This window comes from Pleurodeles waltl, chromosome 5 (genome assembly GCF_031143425.1).
Source record: "Pleurodeles waltl isolate 20211129_DDA chromosome 5, aPleWal1.hap1.20221129, whole genome shotgun sequence".
Lineage (NCBI taxonomy): Eukaryota > Metazoa > Chordata > Amphibia > Caudata > Salamandridae > Pleurodeles > Pleurodeles waltl.
This window is the reverse complement of record NC_090444.1, coordinates 1,695,083,583-1,695,108,696: the sequence shown is the minus strand read 5'-3', so window position 1 is coordinate 1,695,108,696 and position 25,114 is coordinate 1,695,083,583. Positions and strand designations below refer to the sequence as shown.

General features: G+C 42.5%; 1 protein-coding gene across 1 annotated transcript in view; it reads left to right on the top strand.

Moving 5' to 3' along the window:
• Positions 1 to 24,839, top strand: part of LOC138296676 (putative nuclease HARBI1) — a 60,963-nt gene extending 36,124 nt beyond the window's left edge. Inside the window, exons 2-4 of the mRNA XM_069236026.1 lie at positions 4,273 to 4,330; positions 6,627 to 7,006; positions 23,915 to 24,839. Coding sequence (XP_069092127.1) covers positions 6,656 to 7,006; positions 23,915 to 23,923 — 360 coding nt within the window. The 5' untranslated portion in view covers positions 4,273 to 4,330; positions 6,627 to 6,655 and the 3' untranslated portion in view covers positions 23,924 to 24,839. The remainder of the gene's footprint in view (positions 1 to 4,272; positions 4,331 to 6,626; positions 7,007 to 23,914) is intronic.
• Positions 24,840 to 25,114: the final 275 nt, after the last annotated feature.

The following is a 25,114-nucleotide window of genomic DNA, read 5'->3' as shown; positions in this document are numbered from 1 at the left end:
TTCCTTTGTGGTGTATTTATTGTGTCACGTGTGTTGTGCAATCGCTTTACACATTGCCTCTGGGTTAGGCCGGACTGCTCGTGCCAAGCTACCAAGTGGGTGAGCAGGGGTTATCTTGGGTGTGTAACTCCCTCGCTCTGACTAGAGTGGGTAGGTTCTGCCTGGCTTAGGTGTATACCCTAGCCAACCAGAAACCTCATTTCTAACAAAGTCCATATAATTATTGCAAATAGGTTGAAGCGTTTCCAGTACTCCAGAGTTGATATTTTATTACAAAGGCAATAAATCATTGTTAATCTCCCAGCCTCTTATATTAACCTGTAGGAATGTTTTTAATGAGCTTTAGAAACACTAGAATAAAGATTTCTCCCAACCTGTTCAGCAAACAGAATGGACCAGACACCCCAAATGTCGGCATATTTTCCTTACCAAGGAGCCTGATGTTTTTTGTGACCGCATGGTACAACTATAAAAGTATTTGTGGTTGAATATCCGCACCAGAGGGGACTAACCTCTTGTTTACTGTATGTAACCTTATTTTGACTGCGATGCTTTACCTACCCGTAGCTAAAGACATATTTATTTTAGGTAATCACTTGGTCTCATATTGAATTTGTCTGGTATTTCATGTGTCATGATTTCCTAAATTCCTAGCCCACCGCTACCTACAATAAGCTATCACTGTTCAGTCAACTGCCTAAAAGGCATAACTAGCTTACCCATTGAAGTGAAATAGTACCTGAAACCCTGCGCTGCGAAATGCAGCCTCTATCACAGATACTTTCCAGTAAACACTGATCTCTCCGGAACCCACAGCAATGATTCACAGAGAGCCAAAAAAAGAACACATGCATCCAATTATATGATATTCATATAAAATGTTTACTATTGGGTCTGGAAGAGCTCTGAAGTGTCTTAGTATCACTGAGTATGACTCAAAGGTGAGATAAATGAGGGAGAATTTATTAGGGTTGTTTGGGAGATCATGTTAGTAAAGTGAGGTTTGGGTGAGGTAGATGTGGAAGAGGAGGGAAGAGCTTATGCAGGATTATTTTGGATATGAAAGTAGTAGAATGGGTTTGGGATGAGTCAGAGTGGGGATGGAGGATAGATTGATAGACACGACATATGGTGATGGGTAGACAAAGTAAAGCTTACAAGAGTACATTTATATTATGTTTATTTATAATTTTATTTATATATATTTATATATATATATATATATATGTATACTTTTTTAAATCATTATTTTTATTTATTATTTTTTACTTATTTATAATTTGAGTTATTTATAGATTTTATTTTATTTATTTCTATTATACATACACATATATATATATTCACATATTTAATCGTGAGTAAATATGCATTTGTTAAACAGGTTCAAAGAGTATGTGTGTAATTTATTGTTATCACATAGTAGCGATACATATTTCCTAAAGAACTATACATATCTAGAATATACACATTCAGATTTAAAATATTTATCAACACAGGCATATGCAGTCGATTGCTGTTTGAATATGGTGGTTATGAAGGAAAGAGACCACTCTTAAGTAGTCTTCTGAAGACAAGATAGTTATCCGTGGATCTTATATTTGGGGGGTAATGAATTCCATAGTTTGGCTGCTTGAACGGACAAGGATGTACCACCTATAGTCTTTCTTGTATGGTGGTGTTCTAAGGCGAGGCCAATCTTGAGCAGAGGTTTCTTTAGCGAATGTATTTGGTTATTCTGTATCTGATGAAAAGTGGTCCTGTTCCATGTATAGCTTTGTGGGTGATACAAAGCAGCTTGAATGTGGATCTTCTGGCAATGGGTAACCAGTGGAGTGCTTTCAAGTCAGGGGAGATGTGGGCTTGTTGCTTTACATGTAATGGTAGCCTGGCAGCGGAGTTTTGAATATGTTGTAGTTTTTCATAATCGGTAGAGGCCATTGGCATAATCCAGTTTTGATAGTACAAGAGCCTGCACCTTGTGTGGAAATCTGAGGTGGGGAAAGATGCGTCGCAGAATCTTCAAGGTGATGAAGCTCGTTTGTGCTAATTTGTTCACTTGGGCATTCATGGTTAACTTGGAGTCATAATAAATAAAGCAGTGTTATTATCACTATTTGTTGCTGTCTCTCTGACAGCTTGGAATGTAGGGTGGGGCCGGGCTATAGGGAGGAGGAGTGGTGGCCACTGTATAGTACGCATGTCCGTTTGGCCGACCATCTTAGTCCAGCCAAACCAACATGAGCACTTACGCTTGTCCAACCTGGCTGTGTTACACAGCCGGGTCGAGCAATCACACTGGCTCCTTGTGTCTGAGCGAGCGTCATACCAGCCCGCTAAGGTCACTCCTGGTGCTGCTCACGCTTGCTTTAGCATGAGAACAGTATTTGGATTAGGAACCTGTGGTGACCTCCGGGAAGAGAGGGAGCAGCCGGCAGCAGGACTGGGATGAAGCAGCAGCGGCAGGTACTTTTTTTGTGTTTTTGTTTTTTTAATACCCTCGACACCCGACTCCAACCCCCACCCCGCCCCCTTGCCCCATCACCCTTGACTTGCGGTAGCTGCCACTGCTTAGTACTTATTCACCTGACATAATGTGTGGCTGACTGCCTCACATTTTTATTTGCACCATGTGTATGCTCAAACATTTTGCAGTATTTGAAATTCAACACTTTTACAATTTAAGATATTAGAACAGCCATGGGTAATGTGGCCATCAGACTGCTCTTAAAATGTTACTTGTGCCGAGAGTGATACTCACTTCTCCATTCATTTAGTACATTACTTCCTTTGCATTTTCTTGATTCTGAATCTGACAAACCCAAATGTTTTGGAACTCTGCATTTCTCAATCATTTTCAATTCTACAGTGTCAGGGAGCTCAGCAGTTTAAATTACTTTTCTTGCCAGAGCACACAGGTATTCATTAGCTTCTCTGAACTAAAGCAAATCATGTTTGTGAAAGGATCTTTAATGTCTACAAAGGATAGTTGCTGTTGGAAAATAGAGCATCTTGTGTGTTCTATTGGTGCATGTTGAGGAAGTGGGGACGTTTAGTGGACCAACGTGTACAATGGATATTATAAATGTGACTTGCACCATGGAGTACACATGTATGAAGAAATACTCCTGTTTTGTAAATTATTCTCTTGTTTTGTGCTGGAAATCTTTTTATTTTTTAACCCATTTGATTGTGACTTCTTCTGTGGATTCAGGCTTCTTATTATACACAGGTACATGTGCTTTGCCTAGAGATGTATGTTTTTGATTCTCTAAAATGTCACAATTACCACCTTTATTAGTCGACTCCCTCTATGCATGTGCCCAAAGTACAGCTAAGGAACACACTAGTGAAGGACAGATTGACTCAAGGGTTTTTATAACTATAATACTTAACTTAGGGGCTTATTTAGGGTTTGGTGGAGAGGGTACTCTATTGCAAAGGTGACAGAGTACCCTGTCCACCAAACTGAACGTCTGCCCACCTGATTTACAGATGGGCAGACAGTAAGTATGTCAGCAACAAAGACTACTGTCTCCATTGCTTACTTCTCTGGTGTAAGGAGGGTCATCAGAGGTTTGACCATTCAATGAACTCCAACCCCCTCATTTTAGAGTGGACGGTTAAATAGCTAGTCTTCACTGTCACCCCCTGGTAAACCTTGGCAGTAGAGGGTAGTAAACTGTAAAATGACCCCCACACCATGGGAGTGAACTCCCATGGTGTTTAATGTCATTAGTTTTTGTATTTTGCACAAGAGAATCCTTCTCTGGTATTTTGTTTTTGAAAATACAAAAACATGTGAAATGTTTGACTGAGCTGTACAGCAAACTTGTAATACATTGACACGAACTGTCAACGGCATGGAAGAATTACCAGTTATTAACTTCCTGTGGCCCTTCTTCTGTTTTATTAGGTGATGGCTACAAAACTCCCCCGCTCCACTCCTCCATGAAGTGTGGATATCCCGGAGTTAGGGTGTGACACAGGAGCATGTAATGGGATTATGAATGGTTTAGGAGTCCAGTGTGTCTAGCATGTTACAGGTGGTTGGGTTCCTATACACATGAGCCCATTTGCCTTTGCAGTGTACACGCCTAAGACATGCTCTCTCCACAGGAGAATGACCATTGTGACCCCCTGAGTTCTTCACTAAGTGTATAACCACTAAGGCGTCTAAGTGTTTTGTACTTTACAATTTTTGTTGTGTATTTTTTCTTTTTCTCCTTTTCTGTTACATTATTACATATAAATGTATAATTGTTTTCCCTATAGGACTATCTTCCAAGAAGGATCAACCTCGATACAGGAACAACCAGAGTTTGCAGATCTGGTATTGATTGCATGTACACCAATATGCATGGATGTATGTGTGAGTAGGAAGATAAGACAGGGTCATATATAGGGTTATTTGGTCCTGATGAAAGCCCCATATCCAGTATTGGACCTATGAAGGGCAGAAACATGTCAAGTTAGGGGGTACAAGGATGTCAGAGTTGCTACTTTCATTGTCCTGCTGTTCGTTTTTAACCATCACTCTTCGGCCCCTTATTAAAGCTTAGATTGTACTCATGGCAGGATGTAGGGATTTTTAATATCCTCCCGTTCCCTCATTCTTCCCCAATTAAAATACCCGAAGTCGAATGACAAGGGCCTGCCTGCCATTAGAGCATGCTTTGGCGAGTGTGGGATGGCGGCTGAAGCATGACACTGGGGGGAGGAGGGGGTGTGGGGGGGGGGGGGGAGGACATTCTTTATCTTTTTTGCAAATGCTTATGTTTATGCAACAGTGGCACACCAGAAGTTAGAACCCCCCCCCCCCCCACCATATTTAAGGAATTCCCCAAACAAGTAGGTGGCACAGCCAAAATAGGTCTATCTTTACAATAAGAACCCATTTGTTGTTTTGTGTTTACAGTTAGATTGGAAGAGTATGAACTGTTGCCCTATACATTTCTCTTTCCTCCTAGCCCCACAAATTGAAGGGTTTTTTGTGTTTGACAATTGGGGAGCGCCATTCACACAATGATGGTTCAGTGTTGCCCAATTGCAACATTGTTTCAATTTTCTTCTTTACTGCTAGCCTTCGGCCTCTGGAATCAAATATAGTCCTGGTGTGACATAGGGTATCAGTCTTGTTTTAAGTTTGATTGGTACACCCTGGAGATTGGAACAAAATGGACTCTAAAGATGTCAGCAGGTAGATAAGGTCATCTTTTTGACAGCTAGGCATAGATGCCTGATCTACTAGATTTCCCCCTAGAGTTGTAATGTCACATTGGAAACGTCCTCATTTTCTGTCTGGTCTAGACCTCTCATAAGGACTAGGGAAGAGAAGTATGGTTCTTCCCATTTAATCAAGAGATTGAGTTACTACACCGGAGTAAGATGCTTTCTCCCCGGTTGTTCTGTACAATAGGATACTTGGGGCCAGATGCATCAAACCATTTTGCATTCGCAAATGGTGCGAATCGCAGAATTTGGCTGTTTGCGAATGAAAAAACGTGGTCTGCGATGCATGAAAGGCATTCGCAGGCCAAAAATAAGGAATCGCAAAAATTGCAATTTTTTTTTTGCGAAGCGACATAGTTTTGCGTGTCGCATTTTGCGTCTCGCAATTTGTGACATGAAATACCGAATCGCAATTAGCATTTCGCAAATTGCGAGTCTGAATAGCGACTCGCAAATACCGATTCGGTATTTCAAGTCGGAAATTGAGAGACTCAAAATGCGACTCGCAAAACCATATCGCAATTCGATGCATCAAAAATTCGCAAATTGCGAATTTTAGCTGAATGGCCTTTTGCACATGCAAATTACCACTGAGTGAAACCAGGTGCAACCTATATAAAGAGGCCCAGAATGCCGCAGACTCTTTTCCACAATGGCTGCACTCTACGTCATGGCGAGGAGAATGAGGATTTTGGCAGGTTTGAGGAGAGGGAGGAGGATACAGGAGCGCATTTTCAGAGTGCGCATTACCCATTTTGACCAGACTGAGGAGGAGATATGATAAGTACAGGTTGAACTCAGCCATAATACTTGACCTTATAGCTGAGCTGCACCCCATACTGCAGTGCACAACACATAGGACAAATAGCATACCCACCCATGTGCAGGTATTATGCTCCCTCCACCTACTTGCCTCAGGGAGCTATCAAGGGGTCATAGCAGCAGCCCTCTCTAGATTTTTCAATGCATTTATCAACGCCATGCTGAGTAGGATAAACCAGTACATCAGATTCCCCCCACAGGAAATACAGCAGACAAATATATTTCTACCAGATAGCACAGTTCCCCCACGTCCTAGGTGCCATAGATGGGACACATGTTGCAATCTGTCCACCATCGGCCACTGAGTATGTGTACCGCAACCGTAAATACCAACATTCAATGAATATACAGGTGATATGCAATGCCTCCTACATCATAACTGATCTTGTGGCCCGGTACCCATGGAGCACACATGATTCATACATCTTTCGGCACAGTGGGATTCACACAAGACTGCTAGCTGGGGAGTTTGGTGAAGGATATCTACTAGGTATTGTCCCTCTGTACACTGGTGCATTGATGGCGTTGTGACGTCAGATGGCTCACTTACTCATTATACCCTCTGTTCCTTCCAGGAGACAGTGCCTACGCAGTGCGCACCTACATGATGACGCCCTACCTAAATCCTACAACACCAGCAGAACGAAGATACAATTCAGCACACAGGGCAACCCGCAATGTGGTGGAGCGCACCTTTGGCCTGCTGAAGAGTCGCTTCTGGTGCATCCATAAAAGTGGAGGGGCACCACAGTACTGCCTGGACACGACCTGTAGAATAGTGGCCACATGTGCAATCCTGCACAATATAGGTACCACCAGGGGCATACCTGTGGAAATATCTGATTCCGACTCCGATGAGGATGATCCCATACCCCACCCCTACAGCCTGCAGACAGGACCAGTGCAGCAGAGGGCAGGCAAAGGCGTGCAGACATCACGCACAACCATTTCAGATGTAAGCAATAACACCACTTCACTGACATGTGTACTGGTAGTTAGAACCTTTATTACCTTAACGTCAGGTAACATAAGTGTCACTAGCAAAAAAAATAAACATGTGTCATAAAATAAGCAGTTAACAGTGTTTCACTATTTATTCATAGTTCACTGTAAAACAAAAAAAGCAGACAGTCCCCTGTGGCCATTAGTCACTTTTTACGGCCACGCAAGCCACTCGAGTACGCAGTGGCCTCACCGGCACCTCTGGTATCTGCCTCAGTGGCAGTGCTGTGCTCTGGGTTGTGGACTACCACTCCATAAGGCATTGTTGTGCCGCTTCTAAGATGTGGAATGGACTACTTATCACAATGCTTTGCACTAATTGCTAATTCCTAAGGGGCATTTGTACATACACATATGGGGTTACATTTCAATATTGCACTTACCTTTACTGGTGCTTGATGTGCCTGTCAGTGACCCCACTGACAGCTTCTGGGAGGAGTGTCGACTCCACCAGGTCTTCCATGGGGGTGGAGGGTGTCTCAGTGGATGGTCCTCCTCCTGTGCTCCTTGCCTCCTGTAGTCTTCTGGCCACCCTCTCCTTGGCACGGGAACGCAGGTCATACCACCTCTTTTTGATCTCCTCCACTGAGCGCTGTGCAACCCCCACAGCGCAGATTTTTGTTTGTATGTCCACCCAGAGTTTGCGCTGCTCACTGTCAGGGACCTAGAGTGAGCTCTTCCTGAACAGCCGGTCGTGGCTCCTCACCACCTCCTCAGTGAGCACCTCCAGTTCCTGCTCACTGAACTGGAGTTTTCTTTTCCTCTCTCCCTTCTCCTTTCCATTTGCAGAGTTGTCCGTGCTGATGTGCAGTCCTGCCTTGTTCACAGACTTGCTCCCTGTGTCTCTCACTGCTCCTTTGGGTGTGGCACCTGCAAATTGCCTGGGATGACGCACTTCCTGCTTGTGATGTCATCAGGCTCTGTCAGGTGTGCGTTCTCGCAATTTGCGATTTTCAAATACCGAATCACAATTTTTTTGCGATTCGGTATTTGGGCCTTGCAAATATGTTAAATTGCATATTGCGACTCAGAAATAGCGATTTCTTAATCGCTATGTGCGATTCGCAAAGGGGTTTGTATATACATCTGGCCCTTAACCCAAAGGCTTTATGACTGTATAAATTCCACACCTTTCAATCAAAATGTTATGTTCTGTGGTTGGGAATAGTACCAGTACCTTATCTACAGGTTGTAGTGTTCATATTCGAGTATCCTTGGTATAGTGTTACTCTGGCTTTTTGGGCCTTCTCAAGGTGGGGACTGGCTATGTCCCTAATGCCCTCAAACCTCGTTTTTAAAGAAAAGATATACACTACTAAAAGGGTCTCCTCCAGCTCCTCATCTTCCCATTGTTTTCCCACCATGTCTAACAAGGTCCTAGGTTGTTGGCCAATTCAAATGGACTGAACCCTGTAGAGGCTTAAGGAATATTCATTAAGTTAAATAAAACTAAGGGTAAAGGTTTAAATAAGCCTTTTACCATTAGGACATTGATTTGGTCAGCATTTATGGGATGGTCTAGTTGTACCCCTTACCCTGACCATCTGGAGTGGTAGACTCCGGTTCCAATTCGGATTATATTCAGTGATTGATATGCCAGTTTCAAGAACAGGGCCATACAATTTGTACCTGATATGTGAATGTTTCTGATGGGAACTGCCCTAGCCCACACCATGCAAAGCAGGAGATCACATATGCAATCTGAGTAGTATCTTCATGGGGAACACTTGTAGGCACTGGACAGCATAGTCAACATTTACAAGAATAAACTGATGCCTTCATGCTGAAGGAACCTTAATTACCAGGAGGAGTTGTAAAGAAGACAGAGGTATGCAACCCCTGTTAATCTTTTGACACACCAGACACTGTTTGCAGCAATTTGCATCTTGTCATACACCCCAGGATGACAAAATGGAAAATGAACTACTGATAGTTGTCTGACCCCCCCCCCCCCCCCCCCATGCCTCAAGCAATGTGGCTACAAGCTAGTTGAAATCTAGATCCTTTGTCTATGTGGTTGGGGTATTACCCATTATCCTATAAATCAACCCCATTTTTCATAAAATAGGGGCCTGTTAAACCCAGAGACAAGCTTGCTTATCCGAAGTACCATGGTGCATTGTAGGGATCAGTCAGCACTCTAAGCTCTTTGGAAAGTTTCTCTATCTCCTATTTTCCTTTTACTGCTTTTGAACATCTTCTGGATAACATACATTTCCCACACTGTTTTTCTTCTCTTCTCGTGGCCAGATTTTTCTTGGCTTTCTAATACAGGAGGACAAGGACCCTTTTGAACAAGAGGTTTCCTTCCACAACTGTCCTAGTGAGTCCAACCCATAGACATCTCAAAAGTTGGGAATATTGAAGCTTAAAACCACAGATGTCATACGATTCCAATTGTCAGGAAAAAATAATCATTGCCAAGTACATGGTGTTTTAGTATTGTTTCGTGTCCGCATGTATACAGGTAATAGTTATAGGATCTCCTCTTTTTTCCTTCATGTATTCTGAGGCTAATATTGGTTTGTAGACCTCAACTGTCCACCAACCCTTAGAAAGATGTACATTTACACTTATGACAAGTTATTTTTCCCTCTCTGGTCAGCTCCCACTTCCGTGGGTTCCATAGAAGACTTACATGAAATGACACAATAGGGTTTAAAAGCTTCCCTCCTGCCTCTGACTCTTCCATCACAGTGTATGGACCTACATCATTCTATAATGCATTCAGATCATAATCCTGGGAGGAAGTCCTGGAGTGGCTTGCAAAAACATGCAATTGGTATAAAGGTATAATTAGCTTATTATAACAGCCCCGGACTCCTCAAAGCCCTTTTTTGTCCTGATCATGTCAGTCAAACTGTCTCAAAACCTACATGTATTAGCGTATTGGAGACCATCCCTACTGTGCCTATAATTATTCCCTAGCTGGCTCCTCAAGCTTCTCATTTTCCTCATGCTGTTAGTTTTCTGGGCCCAAGTAGCCTTCTCCCTCTCTCTTTCACTAGTGAGGTCTCCTGAAACATCTACATCTGAGCCAAGGAAGCCCCTCTCCCTGTCATCTGCAGCCACACAGGGGGAGTATACAAAGTACTCTATCTCTTTCCATAACCTTCTCCTGGGGACTCACCAAACAAATGTTATTTCTTCTGGATCTGCTCCCTGCGTCCTCTGCTCTTGTGTGAAGCTATTTAGTTGCAGGCGACAGTCGGTGGATCTCAGCCCTGAGTGTGAGGGTGTCTGTGGGCTCCTAACGTCCGTTCTGCCGCAGTGACCCTGGCTGACATTTTGAGAGCCAAGATTCTGACCAAGGTCTTAGTGAATCGTCTCTAAGAAGTCTTTGAGACACTGACAGCACCCAGTCAATGGGTTAAAACCTGCAATGATTGCACAGAGTTCTGGCCAACGTGGGTACGATACATGAACATGCGGTGACACTTTCCATCAATGCTGAGAAGACATTTGACTCCCTTGAGTGGTAGTACTGGAAGGCAATTCTGCAGAAGATGTGATTTTGTTAAATCTTTATGGCCTGGATCAATATTTTGTCTGACGATCCAATAGCAAAGGTCTGGGTGAACAGGACATTGAGAGAATTTCCATTGGGATGTGGTACAAGAGAGGGATGGATGTCCCTTTTCTCCTTTGTTCTTCTCCCTGGCCATTGAGCGACTGGCCAGCTGGGTGTGATGCAATGCTCAAATAAGGGGAAGGTGGGATTTAAACTGGGAGGATGTAATATCCCTTTTTGCGGATGACATACTTCTGTCTGGCATACCCAGTCCCTAGGGTGCTGCAGATCCTTACGGAATTCGTCCCCCAGTCTGGCATAAAACTCAACTGACTAAAATTGATAGCAAATCCACTTATGGATTGGTGGCCTGAGGGGGAAGTGGGAATGCCCGATGCAATGGACGACAGTGGGGTTCAAACCTCTTGGCATCTACGTCACAATGAATGCAGACAACTTTATGAAAAATAACCTGGTAAGGGTCCTGAACAGACAGAGGTTAGAAACAGACCACTGGAGGAAGCTGCCGATTTTCCTTAATGGATAAAGCATCCCTCTACAAACAATTATCCTCCTGTTGCAGAAGGTATGCTAATATTCTAATGATTTGTGTTTATATACTAATGAGAAAAATGACGTTTTGAAACTAATAATTCAGAATAACGTGTAATGTGACCAGAGTGGTCACCCTCTGGGTTAACCATACTAAAATAATGCAGAAATTGTATGAAATATGTAATACTCCTCCATAACTGATATCACTTATGTTTTATGGCGCTTCATATTCTTAACTTAGCCGAACTAGAGGCATGGTCGGTGCTGGGCCTTTCTTGCTTAAACTTGGAGACGCGATGTGCCGCAGAGGACTGGAACTCGAGAAAAGGACGTTGAACTGTACAGAGTTCAGAGATGAGCTCTGCTAGAAAATTCTGCAAATTCATCAGCAGACAGGAGACGATCAGAACAAGTTGATACAATTATGTGTAGAGTAGGCCAAATGTACTTTCCCAGGATCCAAACAATAGAGGCACTGACTAAGACTGTGAGCTACAATTTTGTTACCTGAAGAGCCGGATGATGTTCTCATCGATGTAGAGACCAATCATGTTAATGGAACTTGAAGCTTGTACAAACATAGACAAGTGGTAAACAAACTATAGGTTAGTCATAACCCCTGATAAGGTTGGCCAATTAGCAATTTGGGGGACGGACTGAGAGACCCTAATAAGTCATGACACGAAAAGAAAAATCAGAGTGGAGAGCAGAAAGATGATGACGTCAGGAGACCCTGTCTGAAGTGCTGAAAAATTGGGGTTGCTCCTTGTGAGCCTGAGCCTTGTTGATGACTGATGACCTGGAGACAAAGACTGACGCGTTGCTGATCTATCTTGAATAGGTAGCTATAAATGATTGACTAACGTGTTTTTTCTTTTTAAGTACCAACTTCGCTGTTAAAATAGTTTTTACCTCTTAGTTAGATGTTATCTAAATTAATGATTTTGACTAAATTGTTTTTCTCATGAAGCCCCACATGCTGATGCTAATCGGAGTTAGGCAGGTTTATGACGGTGACTCAAGGGTGACTGACTGACTCACATTGCTGAATTAATCAATGTTATAAAATTACTAGCTTAGATGGATGTTGCTTTGCTCATTATAAAATCTTGAAGTATTGTTCATTGATGCTAATAAGGTTTGATTAACCATGAATTCATTGAATAAAGGTTTTCATTAGAATTGTAACTAATAGGGAATAAATTAGCTAATCTTGATGAGTGATGGCATTTTCTTGTTAGACTAGGTTTTATGGTTTTATATGCGCTATTGATGTTGTTGATGATTTATCCCTGTTCACCACTTGGCTAGGACTCTCTATGCGATTCAAAAGATTCATCGACCTATACGCGTTCCCTTGTAAGTTTACTTACTACGGACAAGGCGCGCTAGCAGTTTTTGGTAGCAGCTTGATGGTTAGTTTCCTTAGGGAACTATTTAGGTGGTGAGTAAGGATTATGGTGGTAGTTTAAAAATTGAGTGAAGTGTTCAGATTTGTATGAGGTTTGAATTTGTTTTTCTAAAATGGCAATGTTAGCAAATATGATGTTCCCTTGTGTCCAGAAATGACTTTCCCAGGTCCTGGATCCCGTGGGTAAAATTGAGTATGTTCCCGGCATGTTTTGAAAAGGTGTGAGTAGTAGAATTGCGCTTGCATAGGCTTAAGGAGATCGCAGGTGAGTTGTGATGTTTGTGAGATAAAGTAGGGAGTCTGCTTACTCCAGTTAAGGGTTAGTAGGAGTGTGCGTACTCCAAGGTTTGAGAGTAAGGAAGTCGTCGAACTGTATGTGGCGCTTTGTGCTCAAAAATTGTCCACGTGGTTGTTGATGTACGGACCCGGTGTGGTCTAAGACTCTGGAGTATATTGACAAGTGTAGGAGACACTTGGGTTATATGTTGTAATCTGTCTGGTTTAGTAGGTTGATCGGGCTTGGTCAACAAGTCAGGAGTGAATGCTAGATGAATAAAAACCTTTGACTGAGATTTGGTGAGTTCTATGTGCACCAGAACAGACCCAGAGATCAGTTGAGAGTAAAGTTTTCGGGTCGAATTTTACTTGTGGATGTGGGGGACTGAGAGAGGAATAGCTAAGGAGCTAGAAAGTGCCATTAGTGAAAATCCGTAAGGTCCCTGAAGCGATTGTGTTCTTTCCTGTAGTAAACCAGCAGGTTTGTTTGTTATTATCTGGTGGAGACGCTCGCAATATAATTGCATTAGTTAAATGAAATTGGGTTGAGGGAGGCGAAGCCGCAAGACTGTCAGCCACTGTGTGTCAGTGTGTGCCGCACTGGGATAGGTGGGTTAGTGAGGAGAGACGCGACCGGATTGGCAGCCGTCCGTGAGAGGCAATTGGTTGAGAAAACGGGTGAAAGGAATCCTGGGAGTAAAAGTAATTTCACTTTTTGAGTTTATAGTACACAAAACCAAGCAAAATGAAGTTTTTCAAGGCATTTAGGAGTGCGATAAAAGGTGAATCCTATATTAAGGCGTCAGTGGGGGAACCAACCCCCCCCCCCCCCCCCCCCCCCCCCCCCCCCTCCCCACAGAGGATTCTCCGGCGCATCTTGTAATGACAAAAGGGCATAGCTTTGTGTCTTTGGTTGAAGCAATGGTGTAAACTGACTAAGAATCAAGGGACGACAGTTTTTCCAGAACATGGAACGTTCAATTTGAGAGTTTTGGACCAATTAAGATTATCATTGTATGACATGAAACCATTACCGAGAACGGCACAGTTTGAGGCTTTGACAGTTTGGGAGCTAGTGGTCAGACAGCAGCAAGAGCTGAAGTTCAACAGAAGAATAAAGAATATAGAAAAGTCACTAGCTGAAGCTAGGTGGGGTTGGGAGCAAAAGAGATGGAGAATGGCAACTATGAAAGAGATAAAATTGTTTCCCGCTATTACAGAGAGTGAAGAGTCAGATAAAGGGGACAATGACAAAGCAGGGGAAAGTGAGGGAAAGAAGAAAAGAGAGAAATCCTATGTAGACGATGACAATTCTGATGTTGAGGATCTCATTACCCAGTTATTGAGAGATAGACCTCCGCCTATGACGACTTATGCAGGGGGTCCATGGACTAGTGCTACAGCCCCTCCTGCTACTCCTGGAATATCCCAGGGAGCCATGGGCGCTGTATCAGCAGAAGGAGGACAGTTACCAGGAGCAGTACAGAGTATACCAGTTGCAGGAACGAGTGCGGTAGCTCAGGCGCAGGTACATACACCTTCAGTAACCAGAATTTATCCAGATGTACCAGTTCTTGAGACAGTTTCAAATACTGTAGTGCCAAGGGAGCAGGTGCTCCCGCAGCCAATGTTGGTCCAGACTGACCTGACCCCAATGTTAATGCCACCGGCACAGACAGAGTATGGCAAAAGTCAATCAGATGACAGGGACTTCATTAGATCTTGCACCAGTTATGAATCAGGCAATGGGAGTGCCCCTCACACAGAATACGGGTACCAGAGCAGCCCCAGATGCACTATCGCTATCGATTACTGTTGGTCCAGCGGTACCTTTGTATGCCCAGAAGAATGTAGAAACTGGAGGACAGGCAGAGATGACAGAGTTTGAGAAGGGAAGTGGGAGATTCTCTGCAATCCACTTCATCCTCAGGAACTTTTCCGGGTGAGTTCAAATCTCCTGCAGGATTTAGTCCTCTTGTGACATTGCCGGATGCATCGAATGTCTCCAATGTTAATCGGAGTTTGAGACATTTGACTCCAAGCCTTGGGAGCAGGAGTACAACAGCAGTTGCCTGTGACCAATGCGAGTAACATCTCATTGCAAGGGTTAACAGCTCAGCAGTTAACTAGTTGGCTGGATTGTCTAAATTCATCGCAAAGTGCACCCAAAGGGGAAGATCAGTTTAATCGAGTGGGACTGAATATTGAAGCAAATGAGTTGGTTGAGGGAACGATGGTATTGAATACGTTAGAGTCCTACACCGAAGAAGAACTGAGGCACTCGTGCCCAAGGATTACAAAAGAAGTAGGGAAAATAAATCGGAAGTTAGCGGAAGTAGCAGAGAAGCATGACATTGATCTTAAAACGACAAAACATTTGAGACGAAGTTACAGATTAGATTTTGAGGCAAAAGATTTTGAACACATGATCAGCTGGAATGAAAGCACATTTGAGGGACTTGCTGCAAAGTGCGCAGATTTGGGGAGCATTAGAGAAATGGGAAGGCAGATGGGCAAGGTAAAAAGAGAAACGAAAAAGAGACTCTCAAGATGAAACGGCGGGAGCAGAGAAAGGGGAGGCAGTTAAAATGCTACCAATGAGAGAGATTCCAGGGAGGCAGTTTGTTCTTGCTCCATGGCACCGAAGTGACATTTTGTCTTTCACAGATGATTATCCCAAATTAAGACAGATGCCAGCAGACTGAGAGGGTTGTGAAGCTTTCTACATGTTTATGGGAAGATCTGAATACTCTGTTCGAGATTGTTGTGCCATCTGATTTGTGGGTTGAGTGTAAAAGGGCAGTGGATTGGCCAACAAGCGAACCTAAAAGGAACAAGGTTACAGGCGGACCATCACCTGAGGTAATGAAAAATGACTAAGGTGATTGAGTTTCTAAAAACTAGAATTTCACGGAAAAACATTGATTGGCAGAGGATTGACAGGACAGTTCAGGAAACTAAGGAGTCAATACACACTTATTATGAAAGGTTGTTGAAGGCTTTTAAAGAGTACAGTGGCAAGGAAGCAGTTGAACCGAAAGACATGTTACATTTTGTGTTCAGATTTGTTGAAAGGTTGAGACCTGAAGTAGGGCAAATGATTAAGAATCATTTGATTTGCTGGCAGGCAAAGCCGATTGATGAGGTGTTGCAGTAAGCTAAATATTGCAGCGATGAGATTGAGTTGAAGCAAAAGAAGTTAAAGGAAAAGGCAATGGTGATGCAGATTAAGGCAGCACGATTAGGAATGCAAGGAGCTTTAGTGCCGCCGATGCCGCAGCAGAAAGCGGTCATGTTTCAGCCACAAGTGAGAGGTAGAGGGCGTGGTATGGATATGGTGTGTGGTCCAGATCTAAGTACTGTGGTTGTTCAGAATGAAATGCAGGGCATGAAGAAGATGTTGCCATGTCACCTGTGCGGAAACGTGGGACACTGGAAGCGGGAGTGCCCATTGATCGTGCAGGAAGGAATGATTCAGCAAGGTGATGTCGGTACAGTTCAAACCATGAGAGTCCCCAGAATAAGGGGCCCAGTCCCAAATGTTCAGAATCGAGGTCAGAGTTTCTTGCTGTACAAGAGTTGTAGGTGCCTCGAGCACAAATTACTTCATTGACGCCAGTACAGCAGCAGATTCCTATGATGCCTAGACAGCAAATGCACATACCCCAAGCCCTGATGGAGCAGCAACAGGTTATGCTTACTCAACAGGTCACAGGTCAGAGACCAGATAGCAGTAATAATACAGTACATCAGTTCCCATTTCACAGTGAGGATGAAATAAACGATGAATGAATGACAGTTCGGATGAAGGAGCTTGCATTCTTGCCGCATCCCTAGAGTAGATCAGAGAGGGCCTTTTTGTAAAAGGAAAGGTAATGGGACATAAGGTCTCGTTCTTGGTTGATACTGGAGCTACATGCTTTACAGTGAGGACTGTGGAAGTACCGGATTTAACTCTTTCTGGAAGGACAGTTTAGGTCGTGGGTGTGGAGAATAGGCAGTTGACTAATCCCATAACAGAACCAGTGCAAATTGAAATTGGAAATTATCCGGGACTGCACAGATTTGTAGTATGCAACTCAAGTCCCGTATCTTTGTTAGGCAGAGACTTATTGTGCAAGATCAAATGTTCCATAAATTGTACAGATGCAGGGATAGAAGTTCAGACAAACAGCGATGATGAAGAGCACGTGTCAGCCATGGTTCTTAACGACGCATTTGAAGAGTACCCTTTGATTGAGATTTTTCCTATGCTCACTCTGAAGGAGTTGCACGCAGACTTGCAGGGAATGGTAAAGGAGAAAGTCTGGGATTTGACAGGGAAAGAAATGGGATTGATCAAAGGAGTGGAACCAATTAAAATCACTTTGAAGCAGAATGTTGAGTTCCCGAAACTTCCACAGTATAACATGGCACAGGATGTGATGATGAAAGTGGCGCAAATAATTGGGGAATTCCTAAAGCAGGGAGTCCTAAAGGAAGTATTGAGCAGCCCATGTAATTCACCGATAATAGGTTTGAAAAAGCCTTGTGGGAAAATGCGAATTGTGCAGGACTTGCGAAAAATGAATGACATGGTGGTTATGTGTTGTCAGATTGTGCCCAATCCAGCAGTTATACTGTTTCAGATTCCATGCGACGCAGAGTGGTTCGCTGTATTTGATCTGTTACAAGCTTTCTTTTCAGTGCCACTTCATGAGGATAGTCCGTATCTTTTCAGTTTCAAATTCTTAGATAAAGTCTACAGCTGATGCAGGCTTCCACAAGGGTATACGGAGTCACCATCCTTGTTCAATCAGATTTTAAAAAATAATTTGGAGTCGTTAGAATTGCCTTGTCGACCGACTATAGTGCAGTACATTGATGACATATTAATTGCATCCAGAACAAGGGACGAGTGTAAGCATGATTTGATTACCCTGTTGAATCATTTGGGAGAGTTCGGACACAAGGTTTCACCAGCAAAGTTGCAGTACTGTCAGAAGTCTGTTAAATACTTGGGTCACCAAATTGAGAAAGGGCTGAGGAGAATCTCCCGAGAAAGGACTACAATGATTCTGCAGAGAAAAGCTTTGACTTCTCAGAAGGATGTGCGTATGTTTCTGGGAATGTTAGGATATTGTAGACAATGGATTCTGAATTTTGCTGAGACTGCAAAACCCCTACAGCAGTTGACACACAAGGGAGTTACAGATCCTATTAGTTTAGATGAGGATCAGATTAAAGCTTTTACCGAATTGAGAGAGAGTCTGTGCAAAGCTCCAGCGTTGGTAATGCCTGATTACACAAAGCCTTTCACATTGTTTTGTCATGAACGTGATGCTTGTTCTTTGTCTGTTGTTTTGACACAGGTCCATGGAGGTGCTTATTGCCCAGTAGCTTATTTTTCAGCTACCATGGACCCGGTTGCAGTAGCTTTACCAGGTTGTCTGCGAGCAGTAGCCGCAGTTGGTCAGAGTCTTTCCCAATGTGAAGGGGTGGTCATGGGATACCTGTAGGAGGCTGGTCTGGCTTGTAGTGGGTACCAGAGGTACTTACACCTTGTGCCAGGTCCAGTTATCCCTTATTAGTGTAGAAGAGGTGTTTCTAGCAGCTTAGGCTGATAGAAGGTAGCTATGGCAAAGCAGCTTAGGCTGAACTAGGAGACATGTAAAGGTCCTGCTATACCACTGGTGTCAAATGCACAATATCATAAGAAAACACAATACACAGAAGTACTAAAAATAAAGGTACTCTATTTGTATGACAATATGCCAAAAGTATCTCAGTGAGTACCCTCAGTATGAGGATAAGTTATATACACAAGATATATGTACACAAACCAAAATTATGCAGGTTATAGCAAGAAAAGTAATGCAAGCAGTGTAAAGTTACAATAGATTGCAATAGGAGCACATAGGAATGGGGCAACACAAACCATATACTCCAAAAGTGGAATGCGAACCACGAATGGACCCCAAACCTATGTGAACTTGTAGAAGGTCACTGGGACTGTAAGAAAACAGTGAGGGTTAGAAAAATAGCCCACCCCAAGACCCTGAAAAGTAGGTGTAAAGTGCACCTACTACCCCCAGAGAGCGCAGAAGTCGTGATAGGGGGTTTCTGCAGGAAGAACAAACACCAGCAATGCAACAACAGTGGATTTCCGGACCTGAGTACCTGTAAGACAAGGAGACCAAGTCCAATAGTCGCGACAGTGTCGAGTGGGCAGGAGCCCAGGAAATGCCAGCTGAGGGTGCAAGGAAGCTGGCACCTGTTGGAAGAAGCTTGGAGTTCTGCAAGAAAGAAGAGGACTGTATATATGTACAGTGAAATATGGGGGTAACATGCCAGGCAAGATGGTACTTTCCTACAATACCCAGTGACAGTAATGGTACCACATTCTGTTGAGATCTTACTGACGAGAATGAAAACACAACATTTGACGGGGGCCAGACTGACAAGGTATGAGACGAGCAAATTGGAAGCTCCAAATGTAACTTTGATAAGATGTACAGTGTTGAATCCAGCAATTATATATTGCCAAGTGATACTGCTGAAATTGAAAAAGAGGAGGATATAGAGCATGACTGTCTTGAAGTGACCGAGTTGTGCACAAAGCCTAGACCTGATATCAAGAGATACTCGGCTAGAAGAAAATGATCAAATTGTTTTTGTCGATGGTTCATGCCTCAGAGATGGGACAGGCACATTGAGAGCAGGATATGATGTATGTACAATTACAGGAACTCTAGAAGCATCTTGGCTTCCCGGTGTATATTCAGCACAAGTGGCAGAATTAGTAGCTCTTACTAGAGCATGTTCTGTCTCTACCAGGCTGCAAGTGACAATATACACGGATAGTCACTACGGATTTAGAATCGTTCATGATTTTGGTCAATTGTGGTCACAAAGAGAGTTTGACATCAAGTGGAACCCCAGTACCAAACAGTGACAGGATAAAATATTTGATGTACGCAATACAATTACCTGAAGAGATTGCTGTAGTAAAATGCAATGCACACCAGAAAACACCAGATTACATTTCCTTGGGAAATGGATATGCGGATCAGGTAGCCAGATTTTGCACCCTGAACTGTATCGTTCAAGGATAAGTGGGAAGTAATGCTGGAAGAAACCAGCTGTGCAAATTTTGCATTGAAAGTGATTGACAGCCTAGAAGAATTGAAAACATTGCAAGAAAACGCAGACCAGTAAGAGAAAAAGTTGTGGGTAAAACTAAAGTGTGTACAGAGACCAGATGAGATCCGGGTATCTGAGGAGGGTCAAATGGTACTGCCGAATTGTCTGTCTCAGATGGCTCAGTATTACAATGGTCAAGGCACATATTGGAAGGGATGCCATGATCAGGTTGTTTAAAGTCAACTGGTTCGATCCGAAATTCAGGCAAGCAGCTGAAGCAGTGTGTCATAGATGTGTAATCTGTCGGCAATTAAACGTGGGAAAAGGGACAGTGGTAAATCTGAGCCACATTGGAAGAGCAGGAGGGCCATTCAGCAGAATGCGGTTGGATTTCATCGACATTCCTGCATGTGGTGGATTGAAGTATATGTTGGTGATTGTGTGTGTGTGTTTAGTCATTGGATTGAAGCATACCCCACACGTAGAAATGACAGTCTCACAGTTGCAAAATTACTCAGAGCTGATACCAAGGTTCGGTTTTCTGATCTCTTTAGAATCGGATAGGGGGACACACCTCAATAACGAAGTGATTAAGCTCTTATGTGCAGCACTAAACATTGAACAGAAGCTTCATTAGAGCTATCGTCCAAAAGCATCAGGACCCGTAGAGCAAATTAATGGTACTTTGAAGTCAAGCATTGCCAAAATGTGTGCAGCAACAAATCTGAAGTGGCCGGATACATTGGCCCTAGTGTTGATGTCAATGAGAAATATACCTGACAGTAAAACAGGATTGTCCCCACACAGGATTCTTATGGGGAGAGCAATGAGATTGCCAGCAATACCAGCCAATGCTCTTGTCAATATTACAGATGATATGGTGTTGGACTAAAGGGACTAGTTGATGTGGTTCGATCTTTTTCTCAGCAGGTACAAGCTGTTACCCTGCCACCTACCCATGACCCAGGTCACAGTCTAAGAGCAGGAGATTGGGTCGTGATCAAAAAGCATGGGCGTAAGACTTGCCTAGAGCCACGTTGGAGAGTTCTATATCAAGTGGTGCTGACAACCACAACAGCTATGAAGTGTGCTGGGTTGCCTAATTGGATACATGCAAGCCGCACAAAGAAAGTGGTGAGTCCTCAAGATCATGAAGAAGTATTGCTGAGAACGCCAGCAGCTGCAAAAAGAATAGTTCTACCTGAACCAGAGCCAGAACAGGTAGAGCAGAAGTGGACCCAGAATTGGCATAAGCAGGATCAATCACCCCAGTAAGAGACGAGGGTGTGGAAAATAAGGAGGAGGAACGAGAAATCAATGCAGCAGAAGTGACAAGCGATCCATGCACAGGAGAGGATCTCACAAAATCAAAGTGCTTAAACGCAAGGAGATAAAGTGCCCGAACCTGAGGGGGGGAAAGAGTCGAGACGGGTCAAAGCAAAAGTGATCTGACTCCTCCTGAACCCATTGCAGGTCCATCAAGAGAAGGCACTTCAGACAAGGTGAAGGAGAAGAGTCCAATCTTGAAGAGATTGTTGACAGAAGGCGTGGGAAAAGGAGATCATGGGCCAGAATCTCAAATAGGCAAGAAAAAGGGCGGTAATAAATGAGACAATAGAGGAAGAACTAGATACCACAAAGGAAGATGAATTAAGTGATGGAGAACTAACAGGAGAAAGGAGGTTGAAAAGAAAGTGGCAAGTCCCAAATATGCGGGACCAGAGTGGGCATATGCCGCAACAAGTGATTGACAAAACAAGTTTATGTCCTTTTGTTTTGATAGAGAAGTTCAAAATCAGTATTTTGATGCAACTTGAAGAAGAAAATCAATTAGACTGAGTTGTCGAGCTAAAACAAAAAGGAGATTGAAATTATTGACTTTGCCGGAAAAGACATTAAAAGCCTGATATGACACTTAATCCCTGAAGATCACCAGCTGCTAACTGACTTTGACAAGGAAGTAAAAGGGTCCTGTTGTGTGAAGTTGGAGTGTGAAGAAAAGAAGTATATTTTGATTTTTGATTTTGTTTTGCATATTAATTAAGAGTTAAAAATCCTACTTTCTGATTCTTTACAGATCAAGGGTAGATTAAATAATAGCGTTAGGCATATTAGGTATTGTAGATATTTGAGTGTAGGAATGACGATTGTGTGTGGAATATTGTTTATTTTAATTATTGTGGGAATGTCAATATATGAGGTGAGAGAAGCAAAGGTTACATCTGTTCTTGAAACTACAACACTAACAGCTATAGAGAGGTTTAAACTAGATGAACAATATTTGCATGATTAGACTAATGCAAGAGGAGAGTTGTCTTCTAATGTCTTATCATTTATTAAGTGAGAATGTGGAAACGATGGATGCAAAGGATTGTCTTGTGTGTACGCAAATACCTTCCGCTGTGGAAGAAGGGGTCACCTATCATAGCCTACCTCTGACTTATGGAATAACATGTAGTTTGCTACTAACTCTCTTCTATAACCAAGAGTATATTCAGTATTTTTTACTCAAATTATGATTTAGTGTTTTCCTTTGTTCCTATAATTAGGTATTTGAGTAAGACCGCTAAGGACCATGATATAGTATTGGTTAGAGTATTCTTAGAGCCCACACTGACCTTTGGCACGGCTTATGCGCATCGTAACAATTTGACTTGCTTATTAACACCTATGGAAAAGAGCTTTATTGGGCATACTGATGACAGGAGAAAAGCATTAAAAGAACAATTAGAAAGAACTTACAAGAATGATTATGCTTACACTGCTATTAAAACACAAGAGAAATTAGCTTTACATGCATTACATGTAGGGAAGCTTTGTATATATAGGCCAAAATCATGCACTGACACTTTATTTGTGGGAACGAGTGAATGTCGTGTTTTTGTTTCAGAGTATGTGGACGTTTATGCTGAATGGTGCGGACCCTGTGATTCCTGGGATCTATTATATTTGTAGAGTTAATGCTTGTTACCGTCTCCCTAAGGGATGGTATGGCACGTTACTTGGGAATAGTTTTTCCTAAGATTTATCAAATAGATGATTTGAAAAAGATACTGAAAATGACTGAGTTACATCAAAAGAGACAAAGGAGGGAAACAGCCTCTGCAATAGTGGGGGATATTTTTGGAGCAGTAATTCCTTCTGTAGGAGTTATATTGAATGCAAACAAGATTCGAAGGCTGTCAACTATAGTAGATAATATGCTAACTAACTTTACAGGAGCTATACTCTTACTAAATACTGAATTAGCTGCGGATAGAGCTATGACGCTTCAAAACAGGTTTGCTTTAGATAGAATATTGGCGAAAGACGGAGGAGTCTGCAAAATGATTAATGAAAGACACTGTTGTTCATATACTTTCTTGAAAATGAGAAGGAGATAAAAGATTTGCTTACTAATTTAACTAATGCAAGTAAGGATTTAAAGGAGCTGAAAGAACCAGGAGTGTGGGAAAAGTTTGGAAATGGGTTTGTTACAGTAGGTAATTGGTTTAGTCAAATTTGGGGTGGGATATTGTGGAACATTGTTCAAGGTATACTGATTGTGATCATTGTTATATTAGGATTATGGGGGGCATGTAAATTGTGGCACAAAATTCAACTGAAAAGGGCTAAAAATAATCAGAGGAGGGAAGAACAACCGAGAAGAAGAATCTATAGGGAAAATATAAACAGAAGGGATCAAATTGTGGCTGAGAGTAATTTGTAATGATTGACAAAAGGAAGTTGTGATGACACATTTAGTCATCAGAGGAGGGACTGTTGCAGCAGGTATGCTTATGTGAGAATATTCTAATGATTTGCGTTTATGTACTAATGAGAAAAATGACGTTTTGAAACTAATACCGTCAAATGTGCCCACAGGGAGTGGTCACCATCTGTGTTAACCCTACTAAAATAATGCAGAAATTGTATGAAATATGTAATAATATGCCATAACTGATGATATAACTTATGTTTTATGATGCTTCATATTCTTAACTTAGCCGAACTAGAGGCCTGGTCGGCGCTGGGTCTTGCTTGCTTAAACGTGGAGACGCGATGAGCCGCAGAGGACTGGAACTCGAGAAAAGGACCTTCAACTGTACAGAGTTTAGAGATGAGCTCTGCTAGAAAATTCTGCAAATTCAGCAGCGGACAGGAGACGATCAGAACAAATTGATACAATTATGTGTAGAGTAGGCTAAATGTACTTTCCCAGGATCCGAACAATAGAGGCACTGACTAAGACTGTGAGCTACAATTTCGTTACCTGAAGAGCCAGATGATGCTTATCGATGGAGAGACCAATCATGTTAATGGAACTTGATGCTTGTACAAACGTAGACAAGTGGTAAACAGAAACTATAGGTTAGAGTCATAACCCCTGATAAGGTTGATCAATTAGCAATTTGGGGGACGGACTGAGAGACCCTAACGAAAAGTCATGACCCGAGAAGAGAAATCAGAGTGGAGAGCCGAAAGTTGATGATGTCAGGAGACGCTGTCTGAAGTGCTGAAAAACTGGGCTTGCTCCTTGTGAGCCCGAGCCTTGCTGTTGACTGATGACCTGGAGACAAAGACTGACTCGTTGCTGATCTATCTTGGATAGGTAGCTATAAATGACTGACTGACTAACGTGCTTTTTCTTTTCAGGTACCAACTGTGCTGTTATTTATTTATTTGTTTACCTCTTAGTTAGACGTTATCCAAATTAATGATTTTGACTAAATTGTTTTTCGCATGAAGCCTCACATGCTGATGCTAATTGGAGTCAGGCAGGTTTATGAGGGCGACTCAAGGGTGACTTTGACTGACTGACTCGCATTGCTGAATTAATCAATGTTATAAAATTACCAGCTTAGATGGATGTTGCTTTGCTCATTGTAAAATCTTGATGAAGTATTGTTCATTTATGCTAATAAAGTTTGATTAACCATGAATTCACTGAATAAAGGTTTTGATTAGAATTGTAACTAATAGGGAATAAAATGAACTAATCTTAATGAGAGTGATGGCATTTTCTTGTTAGACTAGGTTTTATGGTTTTATATGCGCTATTGATATTATTGATGGTTTATCCCTGTTCACCACTTGGCTAGGATACTCTATGCGATTCAAAAGATTCATTGACCTATACGCGTCCCCTTGTAAGTTTAGTTACTAAGGACAAGGCGCGCTTGCACTCCCAATGTTTCTCTATCTGC